We start from the raw sequence: 20,078 nt of genomic DNA on the forward strand, positions 1-20,078 counted from the left end.
ATAGTATATTTGTATTTCTTTTCTGTTACCTCCAAAGGTAAACTCCACAAAGCAAGCGATTTTGCCTAGTCTGTTTACTGCTGTTTCGAATAGTGTCATGCACATAGCTAGCACTCAACACATATTTGCTGAATGACAGAATTTCCTAGAACAGTTTATATTTCCCCAATCAAAGGACAGAACGGGTGTAAAAAGGGAGGAGGGGAGAAACAGCTTAAGAAACTTCTAACAAATAAGAGCTATAATTATAGCTTTAGTTTATTATGTCTTCTTTCAATCATTTATTTACAATTTTCTAATTGCATTCTTGATGAATATCTGGGTTCAACAACAACAAAAAAAGGAGTGAATGCATTAAGCGACGTTTGTTTCTTATTCATGATGTTCCTTTTTTGATTTGGCATCTTTACTCTCCTGGAGTCCTAAGAGAATCGCATCAGCCTCAAGTATAGTTGTATCTGTGGTGGCTCCCAGGAACCTAGATGTAAGTTCAAGATCTAATAGCCGCAGTCGGACTCTGGTTCCTTTCTGGTATTTCCTGAATAGTAAGAAAAAAAAATTCCATTAATTCTGCATATCACAACATGAACAGTTTAATTATTTTTAATGTTTTTTTTTTTTCTTTTGAGAGAGACAGAGCACAAGTGGGGGAGGGACAGAGACAGAGACACACGCGCGCATGCACACACACACTCACAGAATCTGAAGCAGGCTCCCGATGTGGGACTCCAGTTCACGAACCAGGATCTGATCATGAAGTAGGATGCTTAACCAACTAAGCCACCCAGGTGCCCTAAACAAGTAGTTTAAAGTAAAACTCAAATTCTAATTTTAATATGGTGGCTCAAGGTAAAGAATAGGTCCTTTAAAAAATAAATACTTTATACTAGTATGTGAGAAATAGTTGTTTTTGACAGAAAAGTAATTTAGTTGTATCAGAATTGTACTCTTAAAGTGACTTTTAAAGATTTTATAAAGAAAATTCAAACAATTCTTGAAAATAACAGTTTAATACGTCATTCATTTTTTAAAACATTTATTTATTTACTTTGAGAGAGAGAGTGTGCACATACATGCGGGAAGGGCAGAGAGAGAGAGGGAGAGAGAGAGAGAGAGAGGGAGACAGAGATAGAGAAAGAGAGACACTCCCAAGCAGGCTCCGTGCTAACAGCGGAGAGCCTGACGTTGGGCTCAATTCCACTAACCATGAGATTGTGACCTGAGCCGAAATGAGGAGTCAGAAGTTTAATAGACTGAGCTGCCTAGGTGGCTCAATGTTATTCATTTCTAACATCAGAGAGTATGAAGGAGAAAAGATTTTCAGATACATTTTTTCTTCTAAAGTTAAAACCTTCTTTTATTTTTATTTAACGTCTTTTAATATTTATTTTTGAGAAGAGAGAGAGACAGAGTGTGAGTGGGGGAGGGGCAGAGAGAGAGGGAGACACAGAATCAAAAGCAGACTCCAGGCTCTGAGCTGTCAGCACAGAGCCCAAAGCGGGACTCAAACACGTGAACTGTGAGATCATGACCTGAGCCAAAGTTGGTAACCCACTGAGCCACTCAGGTGCCTCCCAAATCTTCTTTTAAAATAAAGAATATTTTACCAAAACAAATGGAAGAAGGTCTAAATGTGAAGTACTTGGGTGTTGGGGATTGGCTGCACTATAATTAAAGTGTAATGACAGCCATGGCATGCGTGATGGCTCACTTTGGTCAATAAAATCCTATTTTATAATACCAAATGAAACATATTCATTCATCTTCTTCCTTGATCAAGTGTTTTAAGGGTTTAATATCAACATTATAAAAAGTTGCAGGAGAATGAAAATATTGCCAGTGATCCCGAAATCTTTAAAGATCTAAATATACAAGGCATACCTTGCTTCACTGTGCTTCGCTTTGAGCTTTACAGATATTACGTTTTTTGCAGATTGAAGGTTTGTGGCGAACAAGTGTAATGCTGCCATTTTTCCAACAGTATTTGCTGACTTTGGGTCTCTCTGTCACATTTTGGGGGTTGTATGATAGTTCAAACTTTTTCATTATTATTACATTTGTTTTGGTGATCTGTGATTAGTGATTACAACTAGTTGAAAGCTCAGATGATGGTTAGCAGTTTTTAGCAATAAAGTATTTTTTAAGTAAAGTATATGCAGTTAAAGTTTGAGTAGGGTTTCAAATCCACAGCTCCACTTATGTATGGATTTCTTCTAATAAATATAGTATAGTACTATAAATGTATTTTCTCTTCCTTAGTACTTTCAATAACATTTTCTTTTCTCTAGCTTACTTTATTGTAAGAATACAGTATATAATACACATAATATATAAAATACATTTTTTTAAAATATTTTTATTTATTTCTAGGAGAGAGAGAGAGAGACAGCGTGAGCAGGGGAGGGTCAGAGAGAGAGGGAGAAACAGACTCCGAAATACGCTCCCTGCTCTGAGCTGGCAGTCAGCACAGAGCCCGACGCGGGGCTCGAACCCACGAACTGCGAGATCATGACCTAAGCGAAAGTCGGACGCTTAGCTGACTAAGCCACCCAGGCGCCCCTTAAAATACATGTTAATTGACTGTTTATATTATTGGTAAGGCTTCTAAGCTAGTTTTTAAAAAGGTTTTCCATGTTTATTTATTTATTTTTGAGGGGGGGAGGGATAGAGAGGGAGGGAGAGAGAGAATCTGAAGCAGGCCCCACATTGTGAGTGCAGAGCCCAACGCAGGGCTTGATCTCAGTAACCTAACCATCAGATCACGACCTAAGCCAAAATTAAGAGTCAGATGCTTCACCAACTGAGCCACCCAGATGCCCCAACAGTAGGCTCTATTAGTTTAAGTTTTGGGGGAGTCAAAATTATATGCAGATTTCTGATTGCACAGGAGTCAGTAGCCCTAGCCCCTGCATTGTTCAAGGCTGAACTGTACGTTGCTTTTTAGACCTAATGCTATTACTGCACACAAGACCAAAGTATAGTGTAAACATAACTTTTACATGCACTAGGAAACCAAAAAATTCATCTGAATTGCTTTATTGAAATATTTGCTTCATTGTGGTGGTCTGGACCCAAGCCTGTTCTATCTCTGAGGTATGCCTGCACACTAAGTATTCTCATTTTAAATTAAACAAGTTTATACAAATGGAAAGTAAAGAAACAAAGTTCTCAAAAAAAGTCACTGAAAAATGATTTTTGTGGGCCATATAATGAATAGTCTCCACACAATGTTTAACTAGGTATTCTGAAGGGATTTATAAATGGTCTATCAAATAAATATGAAGGCCATTTGGTTTTAAAAATCTCATTTTTCTGTTAATAGAAGTAAATATTCTTTTGTAAAACTGTGTCAAATAATGAAGTCAGTCATATTTTCTAGTCCTTCTAAATGTCTATTTACATGTATGAATACATGAATGTATATCTGATAGCACAGATCTTAGTTTCTGTCTTTGTTTAAAAAAAATTAAAGAGATATACTAAAATATTAATTGAGGCATAACTTTTAATCTTAGAAAACAGCAATTATAGGACATATTCTATGTGAATATCCCCTGAGAAAATAAGGTCAGTGCATAGGCAAGGGGATGCTGAACATTATTTTCTATATTACTTGGAGTTGTAACCTATGTTCTAACAGATTCTTTCATTTGTCCTCACAGCATGACTCACAGTGATCCAGTCAGCATTGATTCATGATTACCCCTCCTCCCCTTTGTTCCTGCAACATCCAATTAGGAACTTTAGTTCATTTTTTAACGCAGATATTTCTTGTTCTTAACCCTACAGGTCTCATTATCCCTTAGTTGAAGCTTGAGGTCTAATCTTCCCAGAGCTCATGTTTTTCACCCAGTTCTCAAGATGGCTTCCATATTTTGGCCTGATGTCCATTCGCACATACTTCTATTCCTCTGTACCTTTGCTTCTATCGCTAGCATTCCTTGAACTTCTTGTCTATCCCATTGATCCTTAAGTTCCAGGTAGAACTGGATATATCAAATGCAGCTCCCGAGAGCCTTGACATTCTCCTTGTCGGAATGAAGAGTCTGTCACTGGAATTCCCGTGGAAGAAAGAGGTTTTGCAGTCATAGACTTGGATGCAGATCTGAGCCCTCCTACTTATTAGATGGGTAACCCTGGGTAACTGGTTTTCTCTGAACCATAATTTCTTCATCTACAATAAGAGAGAGTCCAACCATTTTGCAGGCTTACTGCGAAGATTAAATGGGATAATATACTTAGCACATGACTGCAAATGTTAGCGTCTCTCACTTACTTGTCTTGGTTATCTGTGCAAGTCTCTGATCTCTCATTAGTCTCTATGCTCCCCCAAGATCTGGCACTGAATTTATCTCCATATCCTTCCAGTGCCAATGTAGCAGGTACTCAAATGCCTGTCAATAAATTAACATGACACTTGCTGATAAAAGCCACAGGGTCACAGATTATCTAGAATTTCTAATTTCTTGGCTTTAACAGCTGTGTGGACTGGTACATTTACTTAACTTCTCTGAAATTTGCTTGGCATCGTGCCTAGCATATAGTGGTTAATAAATGTTGGTTTTCTTCTTCCTTTGTTCATTGTTGGTTTTTTTTTTTTTTTTTAACTTATTTTTAGGAGCATTACTAATAGGTGGACTATGAACCTATCATGAGGAGAGGAACACTGACTTTTTATAAGAAGAGTTGAACATGTCACAAGCACCAGGGGCACCAATTCTGGGCGTCACCACAGTGGAGAGGAAGCTCTCAGTGTAAGTGGTTCTGTGTCATATTGATGGTAAAAATCTCCAAACATAAAACATAAAAACAAGAACACTATGAGTGTCCAGCATGCTTGGTAATTTATGGAATGCAGAAGTTTGTCTACATTTTTAGGTGCATTAGCCTTTAATGATATGAAAGCTTTGCCTTCACTTCTAAAAATTATGGAAATTCTGGGAATTATCCAGTGAGATGATAATAGAAATGAAAAGCAAAGTGCAGGCCTTTATGTGCTGAAATAAGAATTACTGAAATATACACACTGTGCACTACAGAAAACAAACAAAAACGCCTTTAAAAGATTCTCTTCTGCTATCTAGAAATAGCTGTTTCTATTTTTATGGTACTCAATTTGTATTTTGTATTACAGTTCTTCGCATGTAAGCATTAACTTCTCTATGAGACTGTAAGATCCTTAAGGGCAGGTATTTCATATCTGCCTCCCACAGCCCCATGAATACATTTCACATAATGCAGCGTTTTGAACAGTAGTTTCCACACTTCCCAGTATATCAAAAACACCTGGAGTACCAGTTAAAAATGTAAATAGAGGGACGCAAGCCTGAAAGTGAGCTGGCAAATCTGAGGGAGCACTTAGGACTTTACCTTTTTAGCAAGCTTCTGAGGTGATTCTGCTTCAGGCTTCTCTGGTCACCACTTGAGAAAAGCTGGCGTAGGATTATGTTTATTATATATAATCAAGTGCAGGAAGACAGGACAGTCTACATAAATGCAACAGGCCAGGAAAATGAGGATCTCTGAAAAACTCTGGCCACCATTAACAAGTCTCAAGAGTAACAGATGTTTTTCATAAGTGATGACAGAGTCTTGTAGGGTGAGTAATTTAGATAGACCAAAAAGGAAAAAAAAAAGTCAGGAATATATAATATGGAGAGATGCCCGAAAAACAGTTCCTTGAACAAAGCCCACTGACGGCCTGGAGTGGGGATTCCTCACCCACACTGTCTGTTCTGGGAGATCCACGCCGTGTAAGGGTCAGCATACTTCTCCGTCAGGAACAGCAGCCATACAATTAATATGGACTTGATCCTTGCTTTAACTTCGAAACCCTTTATTAAGGGGGAGGTGGGGAACACTGTATTTCTGAGAACTCCATTTCTTCCAGTGTAATTCGAGGTGAACCTTCACTATTGTAATATCACTTTTACTACTTAGTTTTCCCATTTGGGTTTCCACTGTTCAACATAACAAGATTTAAAATGAATATGCCAATGAGAAAGAATGAAATCTGGCCATGTGTAGCAACATGGATGGACCTTGAGGGTGTTATGCTGAGCGAAATAAGTCAGGCAGAGAAGGACAAATATCATATGTTTGCATGTATAGGAGGATTAGGAGGAACTTAATGGAGGACCATGGGGGAGAAGAAGGGGGGAAATGGTGGGGCAGGGGGAGAGAGGCAAACCATGAGAGACTCTTGAATGCTGAGAACTGAGGACTCATGGGTGTGGGGGGGGGCGGGGAGAGATGGGCATGGAGTAGGGCACTTGGGATGAGCACTGGGTGTTATATGGAAACCAACTTGACAATAAACTATTTGTAAATTAAAAAAATTAAAAAACAAACAAACAAAAAAGTTAAAGAAAAAAAAATAAAATGAATATGCCAGTAAATTCTCTGCCCAGATTGTTTATGCAGCCCTTAACTGATCACTTTATTCATAGATTTTGGCCTAAGGATAAAAATCCAGAAAAGGCAATGTAGTGATTGAGAGCGTGGGCTCACATGTGTGTGCACAGTTCCATCATTTATAAACATGCAACCCTGAGCTACTTTATCTCTATTTCAGCATCCTCATTTATAAAATGGGAATCATAGTACCTATGTCCTAGGTTCCTGTGAGCATGAAATAAATGAAAACATTCCAAGCCCTTATAAATGCTCAATAAATATTAGCTATCATCATCAATCACCACCATCACCACCATCATCACCACCATCACCACCATCATCAAAATAAACCCAATGAAAACTGATACTCTATGTGGGAGTGATGCAGAATGTAAGAGCACTTTCAGTTCTAATTCACAGTTATAACTGAAGCAATACAAAAGATTCCTGTAGAAGGAAATTTGGAGGCGGGTTTCTTTCAGTATTTGCTTTGATTCAAATCCTACTTATTTTAGTGGTATAAGCACTCTTTTCTTAAAATACAACATAACTGTTCTACAAAAATGGAAACCATTTCTTTTGAAATGAATGTTGAATTTCCAATGAGGATGTGAGGCAAAATAGCTCTGAACAAAGCAAGTAAAATTCAGAGAACTGCACAATGAATGGTCCACATTTCCCAGCACTGACCACAACATACACACATATACAGTCAGTCACAAAAGGGTCACAGTGATTTATGTACTGTCGTACTCTTTTCAGCAGTGGCTCAGGACAACAGAGGGGCAGGGAGAGGTGTTTTCACTTCACCTATCTCCTATCACTCTGGCTTCATTAACTTTTGGTGGAGCTAAGCCTTTTAGGAATCTACTTGTATTTTTAGCAGATACCATTTCTTAGAAAGGGAAGATAACAATTTCTGTAGATTCTTTATTTGTTCTTCCAATAAGCAATTTTTAGCTTCATTTAAAATTCAATAATAGCCTTAACTTCTAACCTAATAAATTAACCCATTTCATGATTTTATAAACCTGAGTCTGTCTCTTTTGTCTTCTTTTTATAATGGGGTTTTATTATTCTTTTATTTATCTAGTTTTTCCTTAGTCCTTTGACTGTATCTATGGCCTCTTCTAAAAATTGCACAAATACCCATAAACAAAATTTTGCTCCAGTGTGAAAGCGGCTCACAGATTACCTGATCTGTGGCCTCAAAGTTTAAGCAGTCCTACTCTAGATTTTAAGTCTGTTTTTCTTTCTTGTGTCAGAAGAAACGGGCTCACAGCCCTGTGATAATAACTTCTGTTGTTTTATTTCCAATATATTTCTTAGGGAAACCCAGGGCCTCACTGAACAAGCTTATTGAGCTGATGCTCAAAGCCATACGGACTATTTTCTAATGGATATAAAAGTTCACAATAACTGTAAAGAAAATATTTTTCTTTTATTATCCTTGGTCACATAGTTGAGTCTACCCTATTGGGAACGAGTAAGGGCAGGTGTTAAAAGAAGAATTAGATCTTCAACAGCATTAGGTTTTCAATTAAAAAAAAAAAAGGAAGAAAAAGATAAATCAATAAATAATATCCAACAAAGAAACAGGCTTAAGATAATTATCTGAAGAGGCTGGATGGGCCCACTGCCTTGAATCCTGGGCCTACCATACAGCAAAGATTTTCTAATTTGTGTGGGAAATGCGGAGAGGTACAGTCAGGCTGACACTCATTGGAGGACGGGTAGGATGCAGACATCCATGATGTGTGGAACTCGCGTGCACAGCACACTTGTCCTGCATCTGTGCTGGTCACTGAGGCATGTGGGAAACCTACTTATAATCATCTAAGCCTGGAACTATATCTGCTAAAGATAAAAAGTTGTTTTCTGGGGCGCCTGGGTGGTTTAGGCGGTTGAGCATCCGACTTTCACTTAGGTCATGATCTCGCGGTTCGTGGGTTCGAGCCCCGCGTCGGGTTCTGTGCTGACTGCCAGCTCAGAGCCTGGAGCCTGTTTCAGTCTGTGACTCCCTCTCTCTCTGACCCTCCCCTGCTCATGCTGTCTCTCTCTCTCTCTCTCTCCTAGAAATAAATAAAATTTAAAAAAAAAAGTTGTTTTCTTAAATAAAAGTTTAAGTATATGCTAAATTTCCAAAAATGTGATTACTGTGTAAATGAATGCAAGATTTTGGTCAGTATGTCTGTCCACTGTTTCAGAGAAATCCCATCACCACAAGCAATGCCGCCATTTTGTTTTTTTTTTTTTTTTTTTGGCTATATATGGTAAGTGTATTTTCTTTATAGTTTAACCTTTGACCTAATCTTTGCCATGGTAGAAGATCAGTCCTCTCTACAGCAGCCATCTAAAATACATGATTTATATTTTTAGCTTTCAATGAAATGCATTGATAAAACTTAACTGAAATATCAATTATGCCAAAATACCACTGCCCAATGTAACTTTCTCTGATAATGGAAACACTTTAGATAAGGTTTGAGCACTTGAAATATGGCTAGTGTAACTGAGGAACTGAACTTTTAAATTACATTTAATAAATTTAAATTCAAATTTAAAAAGCCACATCACTGCACGGCTCTAGAGAATGTCAATAAAATTTGACAATAAAAATAGTAAGCATACTTGTGCCACAATATATAAATATACTCTGTGACAGAAAAGCTACTCCCGCAGGAAAAATAGTACTTAGAAATAATTTTGTTATAAGAAATAACTACCGTAATTAGAGCCAGCAATAAAAAACAGTCAGATACATGTTTGCCATTACTAACCCCTCAAACATTTCTTTGCTTTCTGTTAATCAAATCTATATGTGACATGTACGAGACACAGGGCAACTGAATTGTCTTCTCAGCTATTTTGAGGTTATAATTAAGATCTTCATAAAGATAGCTTCCTTCATATTACAGACATAAAGTTAAGATACATAAAAGTAAATTCACTTGCCTAATGCCAAAAAGTGGTAAAAAAAAGGATTCACAGATTTTCTTCCCTCTTCCTTTTGTCAAGTTCTCAAATACCTGTGACTTCTGGAAAGAACTATAAACTTAAATCCCTTTAGGGGTGGTAAGAATTTACCACTTCATATAATCTTATAATGTCTTCCCTTTTAAATAAAATTTAGGCCACAGTGTAATCATCCAACTCGTTACTTTAGCTGCTCCCCCTTTAGAAAAATGATTGCTTTCAGTGGTAACAAAGAATAATATCAGAAAAAAATCTCCATGGCTTCAAGCAATTTTGTTTATTTTTTTTTAATTAGGAAAAACATCCCAGATATTAGTTTTTCAGAAATCTTCTATTTTATATTAAAACCACTGAATACTGCTGTCTTGAAAGGCAAATAGGATGTCTCCAATGAGCACATTCAAAATAAAAATAGCCTGTGTTTTTACTGCTTGGTGTGTTTCTTTCTTTTAACTTCAAGTGCTTGCCTCTGACTGATCTTTGTGAACTCCAGCCTAAATGGATTCAATCCCAGCCTTCACCGTGACTGCTCTCTTCCACTAGGCGCTTTCTCAGACCATATGCTGCAGTAAATGAGCCTGCATGGCTGAGCTGTTTAGGAAAAGGGCAATTAAATCTGGTTTTGCATTTCTTTATTAAGGGCACGGTTTAAAGACTTTCCTTTGGAGAGGTTTTTGACATTCTTTCCACAGACATTCTTTAACATCTGTCAGTGCATGCTAGTGATGGTTCTCATAGACTTAAAATAGAGAGCGAATCCTCTGCCTCGTTCTTTGATACAAATATATTAATAATACAAAGCTGACAAATATAAGGTTTGGATTAAACCTCAGTATCTAAAGAGAATACTGTGAGGAATTCTGACTTTGCTAGTCAATGTAGCTGTCTTGCTGTAATCATAATTCTCAGAGGTTTTAAAAATGGTTCTTTTGAAATCATTAGACATCTACGTTTTTATCCCAATGAGTTAAAATAGTTTAGAACTTTTTCTGATTTTCTTATAATTCTTTACCTAAAGCTTTAAGACCTTAGAAGTTAATTTTTTCTTTTCCTTTTTGAAGAGAAAAAGTTCAAATATTTCTATTGGTTCAGTTGACTACTATATGGTTTTTTAAAGTTTATTTATTTTGAGAGAAAGAGGGCATGTGTGAGCAGGGAGGGTGCAGACAGAGAAAGAGAGAGAGAATCCCAAGCAGTCTGTGCTGTCAGCGTGCGGCCCCACATGGGGCTCAATCCTACCAACAGTAAGATCATGACCTGAGCTGAAAATCAAGAGATGGACGCCTAACTGACTGAGCCACCCATGAGCCCCTGATTTCTTCTAATTTATACAAATGTTCACAGTAATGCTGATCTGTATGTGGAGTCATGTGAGTAAGAGAGCACGTGTGGGAATGTATACTTTGTTGTTCAAAGAACTGTCTGGACATCAAATTTCCTCATCTTTATAAAGTACACTGGTCGGGCGTGTGCCTGGGTGGCTAATCGGTTGGGCATCCGACTTTGGCTCAGGTCATGATCTTGCCATCTGTGGGTTTGAGCCCCACGTCAGGTTCTGTGTTGACAGCTCACAGCCTGGAGCCTATGTCTCAGACTCTGTGTCTCCCCCTCTCTCTGCCCCTCCCCTGCTCACACTCTGTCTCTCTCTCTCTCAAAAATAAATAAAGATTTTTTAAAAAGCACAGCGTTAGAACAGATAGGAGGTGTTTTACTCTATGATTTAGTTCTACTTTTATACAATGTTAAGTATTTGAAATCGAATATAATGTAGAATGATATGGAGTGCAAAACTGATTAAACTTCTTGGTGTATTCTCAATTTGTCTCACTTTTTCAAAATACCACCTCCCATGTTTCACTGACCTATCCAGTCTATTGCTTCTTTCTGTTCAGTCTGTCAGATGTCTTTAAAGATTTCTCACCACCATACTATCCACACTATATTACCAAGCACAGCAACCAGGGTTAACAAAATAAAGGTAGAAAGTGTTCATAAGGTGCTACAGCTCTTCAACATTTCCACTCATTAAAATTTAAATGCAGCACAAATCTTAAGCTCTAATTTATTATCCCAGTCATTAGAAGATGTAAATGGGAAACAAACATTATTATAACCATAACTTCTGCTACCTGCATTATTACCAAAAGTCCGTTGTTAAAGCAGTGGCCCTTTAACAACACAATACTACAGGCGCGCCTGGGTGGCTTAGTCGGTTAAGCGTCAGACTTTCGCTTAGGTCATGATCTCGCTCGCGGTCCGTGGGTTCGAGCCCCGCGTCGGGCTCTATGCTGAGTGCCAGCTTAGAGCCTGGAGCCTGTTTCAGAGTCTGTGACTCCCTCTCTCTCTGACCCTCTCCTGCTCACGCTGTCTCTCTCTCTTTCCTAGAAATAAATAAAAGTATTAAAAAAGAAACAAACAAACAACAACACAATACTACAGAGTGTGCCTATCCACTAGGCCAAAGCAAACCATGCAGATCAACTGGCAACTAGAAGGCCCCATGCAACTGAGGCAGGAAGCAATGGACGCTGTTCGTAATACCTGCATTCCCTCAAGTTGCAATCCTCCTAGATAAGCATTTAAACTTTCTTCTGTAATTTTTTTTTTTTTAATGTTTATTTTTGAACTAGAGGCAGTATGAGTGGGGAAGGGACAGAGAGAAAGAGACAGAAGATCCAAAATGGGCTCTGTCTGACAGCATGGAGCCCGATGTGGGGCTCAAACTGGTAAACTGTGAGATCATGACCTGAGCCGAAGTCAGATACTTAACTGACTGAGCCACCCAGGTGCCCCTCTTCTGTAATTGTAATATAAATGTATGATTTTATTTTTCCCTTAAGCCAGGTTCTTTTTAACCTCTACCCTGCCAGTTAGTATTCTGTGTTACCACAAACAGAAGTTGTGTCTCTTGTTCAAGCACTGATCTATTTTATGAAATGTGAAGATAAGACATTTTTAAAAAATGAAACATTTTTAAGTGTATAATAACTTCACTTCTTAATAATGTAGAATATATATATATGCATATAATATAATATATTACATGTAGAATCAGTAACAACAGAATCTTTTCTCAGAGCTGCAATATTAAGGTGTATCAAGGTATGACATACCTGAGATGTGCTGATGACTGACTCTGGGACCAAACTTGGAGCCAGTGTTATGGCATCTAAACAAATAGGGATACATTTTGTGGCATACAATTCTTAAGAAAATATATAAATTTTATTGTCAGAGAAAAGTTTTGTCAGTGCAGAACAGAGGAAGGAGTATGGACTTTAAAGAATTATAGATTTGACTGTGGCTGAGTGCAAGAAACATACCCTGAATAGACTATATATCTGTAAAAGGAGGATAATACATGCACCTGGCAAGGTTAATGTGAAACCTCACGCATTCTAAGGTGTGGACAGTGCCTGGCACATAATACCTACTCCATAAATATCAGCTATTATGAAATTCACCACATTCGTACTTACATCAAGTGCAACAAATTACTGAAAGGCTAGTAACTTGAAATGTGGTTTTATTGAAGACACTAGATTACCGTTCAAATTAATAAGTGCTGGTACTAGTAATCTTCAATGTATATAAAAGAAACCAAAGGAAAACAAAACTCATTGAAAACATTCTTTTGAGTTTGAATTTGGAGCTGAATTTGGAGGGAGGGGGCTCATAAAATCCAGAAATTACTTTACAACTTCTAGGGACAGATTTGGTGACTCTACAGGAGTCAGAACTGGGAGGAGTAACAGTCACTTATGGACACTTTGCACAAAGCCTTTCTTTTTCTTCTCTTTTCTTGAAAACAGAGATGCCAGGGGGCCAACCCAGACCTACTCCATCAAAATCAATGGGATGGACCTGGCGATTGATACATATTTAGGGAAAAGCTCCTCAAACGAGTCTGGTCCCCTGACCCTGTTCAAAGAGCGCTGGTTAATGTGTTCATAAGTTATAGTCTCTGAGTCTTTGTCTCAATCAATTTCCAAATTAATGGTTCAGGGTAGTTTCTGGGCTAAGGTGAATCTTGCCCAATTCAAGCTTTAATTTCCTAACAAGTGCATGCAGTACAGACATTATGTAGAAGGTCAAAATTAGACCTGCATTTTAAATATCAAGTATGAAACAAAAAAGATGTTTTTCCATTATGAATACTTAATAAATGAGTATGTATTTTCATCTAAACAAAGGGCTGACTCATTTTACGTTGCTTATGTAAGATTTACTGCAGTTAAGGATGTATTTTCATGACCAAAAGATTTTCAGGATCACTTTCACAGTGCTTGAAAACCTAACACTTCAGCATATACAACACGAGTCATATTTAGCTTGAAAATTACCTTAGGCAGATGTTATCTCCTGATCACCTCAGCTCTAAAATGTTCTTGATTATTTCCTCCAGTGAGAACCTGTCTCCAGATTCTGAATTCCCTGCACTTTTGACTACATTAAGAGAACAGAAGATTTGTACCAACCCATTTTCAGAGTTTCCTTTTTTCTTTTAATATTGTTTTGATCTCTCTAAATTAGTTATTTTTTAAATAAGCGTCGTTAAATTTTCAACAAACACACACCTACTCAACATCTGCATGAGGTAAGGGGATACCAACAAGAGATAGAGACTCTCTCTCGCCCTCTCCCAACCCACAGAGGCAAAAATGTAGGAAGAGCCTTAGGCCACCAATCCCTTTGGTGGGCCACAGAGCGACTTTAGCAGGTTGGTCCTCATTTCTGTGCCCTTTCAACAAGAGATGAGACTATCAGATACTTTTTGGAAGGGCAAACACTTCCAAATTGTTACTGCACTAGCTTATGCAGCCAGGCAAGGGTCAGAGAGGAAAATGTTTCATAAAAGAATCAGACATGGGGCGCCTGCGTGGCTTAGTCAGTTAAGTGTCCGACTTTCGCTTAGGTCATGATCTCGCGGNAGACTCATGCTGCAGATTTCATGTAATCCAGAGTGCTGTAAACAGTCTCAGTGTAAGCCCAGTACGAGTGGCAGTGATGGGAGAAAATGGAAGGCAAAGGAGGGGGAGGAAGAGTAGTAGGTGTAGGAGGTGAGACCCAAAGACTTAATACTAAAGTTTGGTCTGTTTTAAAAAGACCCTTAGGGCTTAGAATAGAGCTTGTGACTTGACACGTACAGGCTTTGGCTGTTATCTGCCCTTTGCACCTCCAAATCTGGGTGTATTTATTAAACACTCTACTTCATACCCTTTAATTAAAAACTGAGGTCACAGAAGCTTAGAGAAGTTCTGTGAAATTAAAAAGAAAAAAGAAAACTAACTAGTTTAAAGGCATTTCGCGTTATAAGGTGGTTTTAGATAAATGCAAGCTCAATAAAAGTCAACACTGTGGTTTTGCTCCCCCCAAAGTAACTGTGATTGTAGCCTGAATTAGTACAGATATATATTCTATGTAATAAAATATATATTCCACATAATAATCCCAAACTCCTTTCACTTTTCTGACCATATTATAGGGAACTGTCATCTAACTGGGCAATACAATTATAGGGTCTTTGATATCTGAGGTCCATCCAGAAGAAGACGGTAAAATAATGTTACACTGAATGATGAATTCAGAGAAGGAAAACATTAAGCAGGTAACAAAATTAGATAGACCATATACCTGCATGAAGAATTTGAAAGACTTTAATATTAAAGAGGCTACAATATCTATTTCTTGCATCTATCTTGGGTACTTCCAAAAAACAGAAATAGGAAAAATGGGTAGAAATTATAGGATGGCAGACTTAGCACATTTCAGTTTACTGTGAGGAAGAACTTCTAACAGAGTTGGCTGTTGTTTTGTATGTTGATAGAGGAAATCACAGGGGATTCTTTTTTGCTTCTGGTTTAAGAAAAGCAATTTGCTGGGTGGCTCAGTCGGTTAAGCATCTGACTTCGGCTCAGGTCATGATCTCGCAGTCTGTGAGTTCAAGCTCCACGTCAAGCTCTGTGCTGACAGTTCAGAGCTTGGAGCCTGCTTCCGATTCTTTCTCTCTCTCTCTCAAAAATAAACATTAAAAAAATTTTTTTAAAGTAAAGCAAAACAGGATAGTGATTTAATTTTTTCCTTCACAACAAAAAGATATTAGTGGTCCTTCGTAAGAAAATTTTAACTTCAACAAGCACTCCATTCCCCTCTAATTTTTTTTTTTTTGACAGGAGGTAGGATTCCTCTCTCAAATATAATTTACTTGCATCTAGCTTCCCTTGCCACGTAAATGGACTTCCTAAACCAAATGGGGGTCGGGGGGAGGGAAATAAGAAGATCCTAGAGCTTTTTCACTTGCCAAGAAAAGGCGAATGAGCAGCAAAATTCTATTCAGAGAATATCACGTCATATTAATAGCTAGAGAAAGCCAGAGTTTATTGGCTTACTGACCTGATAGCTAGAAGTTTGGATAACAAACAAACAGACAGTGTTTCAGAACAACTGTTTTCCAATTTATTCATTTTAGGTGAACAACTCTGTGATCGTTACGTAATGTTGGACGAGGTTATCTTTTTTTGTAAGATGGGAATCACCATAGTACCTACCTCCTAGGATTTCTGGTAAAACTGTACAAGAGAATGCAATAAAACAGAAGTCTAGTCAGGACACACCTTGACCTAACAAAGAAATAGTTCAGGTGTATAACTAGCGACTTGCTGTCACAATGACTGTGGGCCTGGCTGTAAGCAAACTGCCGTGGCAGGGGGTTCACTCCTATGGGGGATGGACAGCAGTGGACAACAAGTTTTCAAAGATGCCCTGTTCACAGAAATTGGGCTTAACTTTTGATGGATGTCAATTAGCTAATCTATTAGATAAGCTGTAGCAGCTGGACTTTTGAGTAAGTGTGTTTCTAGACCCCAGAGGGCCTTTCTGTTGAGCAGGACCCATGTGACTAAGCGTACGAAACAGAGTGTGAGCCCTGAGGGGGATGGGCCTGGCACGACTCCTTGCTCTGGATCTGGGGCTCCAACCTGTCCATTTGTTCACTGGTTCATCCATTCAACAACTGTTTCTTAAAAGCGCCTGTGTGGCAGGTACTGTTCCAGGTGCCGGCGTCACCCGTGTACAAGAAAGGCAGGGTTCCGGTACAGAGCTTACATTGTGGCAGGGAGAAAATGACCAATAAACAAATAAACAGGCTAGATAGGAGTAAGTGCTGTACAGGGAATTAAAATAAAGTGGTATGATGGAGAGGGATGACATCAGACTGGGTGGCGAAGGAGGGAATCGATCTCTGGAGAAGTGATGTTTAAGTAGAGCCCTGACTGACCAAAGAGCCAGCTGTGTCAAGATGGGGCTAAGTGTTTCAGGCAGGGGCATGGTTAGTTCAAAAGCTCAGAGGGAAGACAAAGTTGGCATGACTGAAGACGCAAGAGAAAACCAGCGTGGCTGGAGAGCCCTGGGTGACGGGGGGACTGGCAGGAGCCAGAGGTCAGAGGGGAAGGCAGGCGGCAGGCCACACAGGGCTTCAGGCCCCCACCGTAAAGGGCTTGGGGTTTATTCTAGATGCTCACGGAAAGCCGAAATAAAAGGGAAATACGTGATCAAGTTTCTCAAGATCACTCTGGCCGCTCTCTGGAAAACAAACTGTGGGGACGGGGATGGAAAACTGTTGGGTGAGGAGGGCTCATGGGCGAATCCGGAGCCTGTCCAGGGGCCAAGGCACTGCAGTGAGACACAGGCTGGGCCGGCACACCCAAACCCCGGCGCATCCAGCCAGATCCGCCTCTACTGATAACACTGCCTGTCGCGGTTAGGTCATCCGGGATCACAGTTGAGCTGAGCGGATGCTTTAACACACTGCTCGTATGCTTCTTAGTTTAACAAGCAATTCAGGCAGCTGCAGAACCACTATTTCCTATCATGAAGGAAGGCAAACTGACTTCGCAACAGAGTCGGATCCTTATGAAGACAGACTGCTGCTGACAATTTTCAAAGCCGTGAGGTGAGATCTGGGGACGCAGGGCTTTTACAATTTCCTAAAGCACTATTTACTCCTGCATTTACTTGCTTATATATGTGTGTATTGGGCTGCTTGGGCTGCTACAACAAATCGCCACAGGCTGAGTGTCCTAAACATCGGAAATTTATTTTCTCATGCTTCTAGAAGCTAGAAGTCCAAGACTGAGGTTCTCAATAACTTGGCTTCTGGAAGAGACTGTGCTTCCTGCTCACAGACTGCGGTCTTCTCACTATGTCCTCACATGGGCCTTCCTCAGTGCGTACAAGGCAGGGAGTGCTCTCCAGTCTCGTCCTGCCTTTACAAGGCCCCCAATCCCACTGGGTTAGGATTCCACCCTTATGACCTCACTTACCTTTTATTACCTCCTTATATGCCCTATCCCCAACTGTAGTCACATTTAAGGATTAAGGCTTCAACATATAAACTTTAGAGGAACGCAATTCAGTCTGTAACAATGTTATTGTCATATGAATTCCTATTTGTTATGAGTACATGAAAATATGTGAAATATATCTTTGTTATAATTATGTACCATACAGATACTTAGGATGTGAATATTAAGTGTGATCTTTTTTAAAAAAATTTCATTTTAGAGAGAGAGCACAAGCAGGGGAGAGGAGCAGAGAGAGGGAGGGAGGAAGGGACAGAGAGAAAGAGAGACAGACAGACAGAGAATCTTAAGCAGGATCCATCTCCAAGCTGAGTGCAGAGCCTGATGCAGGGCTTAATCCCACAACCCTGGGATCACAACCTGAGCCAAAATCAAGAGTTGGATGCTCAACCAACTGAACCACCCAGGTACCCCAAGAATAAGTGTGATCTTAAGGAGTTTAGAGTCTAGCAGGAGAGATAAACAACTATAATGAAATATGGAATACTATATTAGAGGTATTTGTAAATGCAAATAGTTTTATTAGGGAAGAAATGTCAGGAAACCCTAGGGTGCAGAAGTGACACTTATGTTAAATTTTATAGAGGAAGTGGAGATTCACCACTGAGGCAGACAAGAGAATCCAGACCTCAAATCCCAATTTCTATGGAACAGGGCTTCCCCTGACTACCCCAGCTTAAAGATACATATCCTTTTGACTGAGTTTCAAGAATAATTATTATTTACATAGTTCATTTCACCATTAAAGAAACAGTGCTCTGAGATATGACTTCTACTATTGTCTTGAACTACTATTTTAAGTCTTCCGTTATCAACAACTTAGAATGAGTGCAGCCTTGTTTTCTAACTAAAATGTGGGTTTCTTCAGAGTAAGGATCCTAACTGATGAATCCTTCAACCGAACAGGAGCCTAGTAAATGAATGTTGCTTTGATTTGATGAGACTAAAGGATACAGAAGAGCTTAAATGCGAGAACCAGGAGCTTTCTAGTCAATCAGGTTCTGACTCCTCATAATGAAGAGAATATTACTGGTTAATTTCTCTGGGTCTCACTTTTTGCTGTCAAAACAGAGAGCTGACTAGATATCTCTGGGTCTCACAAGCTCCAAACCTCCATGAACATACTGGTTCAGTATCTTACTCAACAACCCCATCTAATGAGGGGTGATCACAAAGGTTTCTGCCTCTACTACTCTTGATAGTCTCCTTTCTTGTTCAGACTTTATATAAGCAGCTAAAAGGCCATAAAGGTTCGTTCAGCATTATATTTAACATAAAATGGGGGGGGGGGGGGGAAACNAGAAACAACTAAAGAGAATTCAATGACCAATCCTTAAAGTTCAAATTTTAACCTGAAAATACAGTAAAAATCTCCGTTAACATCTAGCACAGCATAGCTAACTGTTCCACTTTGAGGAAACTATGGAAGACAAGGATGCGTAACACCTGCAAGCAAATTTAAAAGTACTCACTTCTGCTTTCTAGTGATTAGGCTTAAACATACGGCTTAAACATTTCACAATATAGTATTTATATGTAAACAAAAGAGACTCCACGTGTAAACGAGGAGATTGCTAAACATAAAACATGTAAGTTTTGCACTTTCTATTTCATAACAAAACCTTATCCTAACTGAACAAGTGGGCTAAGAAGAAGCAACTCAACTGAAAAGATATTTTCTCCAACAATTCTGAAATAGACCAGTTTAGTAATTGTAAAAAGGAAAGAAATTTTTAAAAAGCAGTTCCATGTGAAAAGTGGTTACAATTCTAACTTTACAGTCACCAACTCTTTTGTTAGATCACATTAAATAAACTGGTTGTTAAAAGCTAGTGCCTGCATAAAGTAATTCTGGTGTCCAAGTATGGGACAGGCTCCATGACCACAAAACTATGCCAGCTCTACCTTTTAAATAGAGTATGCCAAGATGAGCGTGTTATTAGCCAGGGTTGGCTGAAACAATCCCCTGCCCACAAAGCTACTTTAATGTACTGTCTCTATTGAAAATCCCAGCAATCCAACAATACATGACGATACTTTCCCATCACTGCAGCAATTCCCACCACAGGCAACACTTTGTCTCCAACAAAGAAGGCTCACATTCTATGTCCGCAAAACCCCCAATCCTGACTAGTACTGTATGGCTGCCAAGAGGAACATCTGTGTGCTCAACAGTACACAAAACTGGCTCTTTTCTCCCCTGTTTTCTTCTTTTTTATTTCCTAGACAATAAACTGTGTGATTGCTTGGTAAGGAAATTGTCTTTCATTCCTTTCCTCTTCCCTTTTATTTATTTGTTTGTTTGTTTGTTTAACATGACAGTCAAACAACTACATCTGCCATCTA

General features: G+C 38.9%; 1 protein-coding gene across 3 annotated transcripts in view; it reads right to left on the reverse strand.

Annotated features, from left to right (window-relative positions):
* Positions 1-240: 240 nt before the first annotated feature.
* MRPS28 (mitochondrial ribosomal protein S28) overlaps positions 241-20,078 on the reverse strand; it is a 106,230-nt gene continuing 86,392 nt past the window's right edge. For 2 of the 3 annotated variants that reach the window (XM_077774296.1, XM_077774305.1), the window contains one exon: positions 241-538. In XM_077774296.1, the coding sequence (XP_077630422.1) occupies positions 373-538 (166 nt within the window). In that variant the 3' untranslated portion in view covers positions 241-372. The remainder of the gene's footprint in view (positions 539-20,078) is intronic. The other variant, XM_077774312.1, reaches the window with a different exon arrangement.

The sequence above is a fragment of the Crocuta crocuta genome, unplaced genomic scaffold (genome assembly GCF_008692635.1).
Source record: "Crocuta crocuta isolate KB4526 unplaced genomic scaffold, BGI_CrCroc_1.0 scaffold81, whole genome shotgun sequence".
Classification (NCBI taxonomy): domain Eukaryota; kingdom Metazoa; phylum Chordata; class Mammalia; order Carnivora; family Hyaenidae; genus Crocuta; species Crocuta crocuta.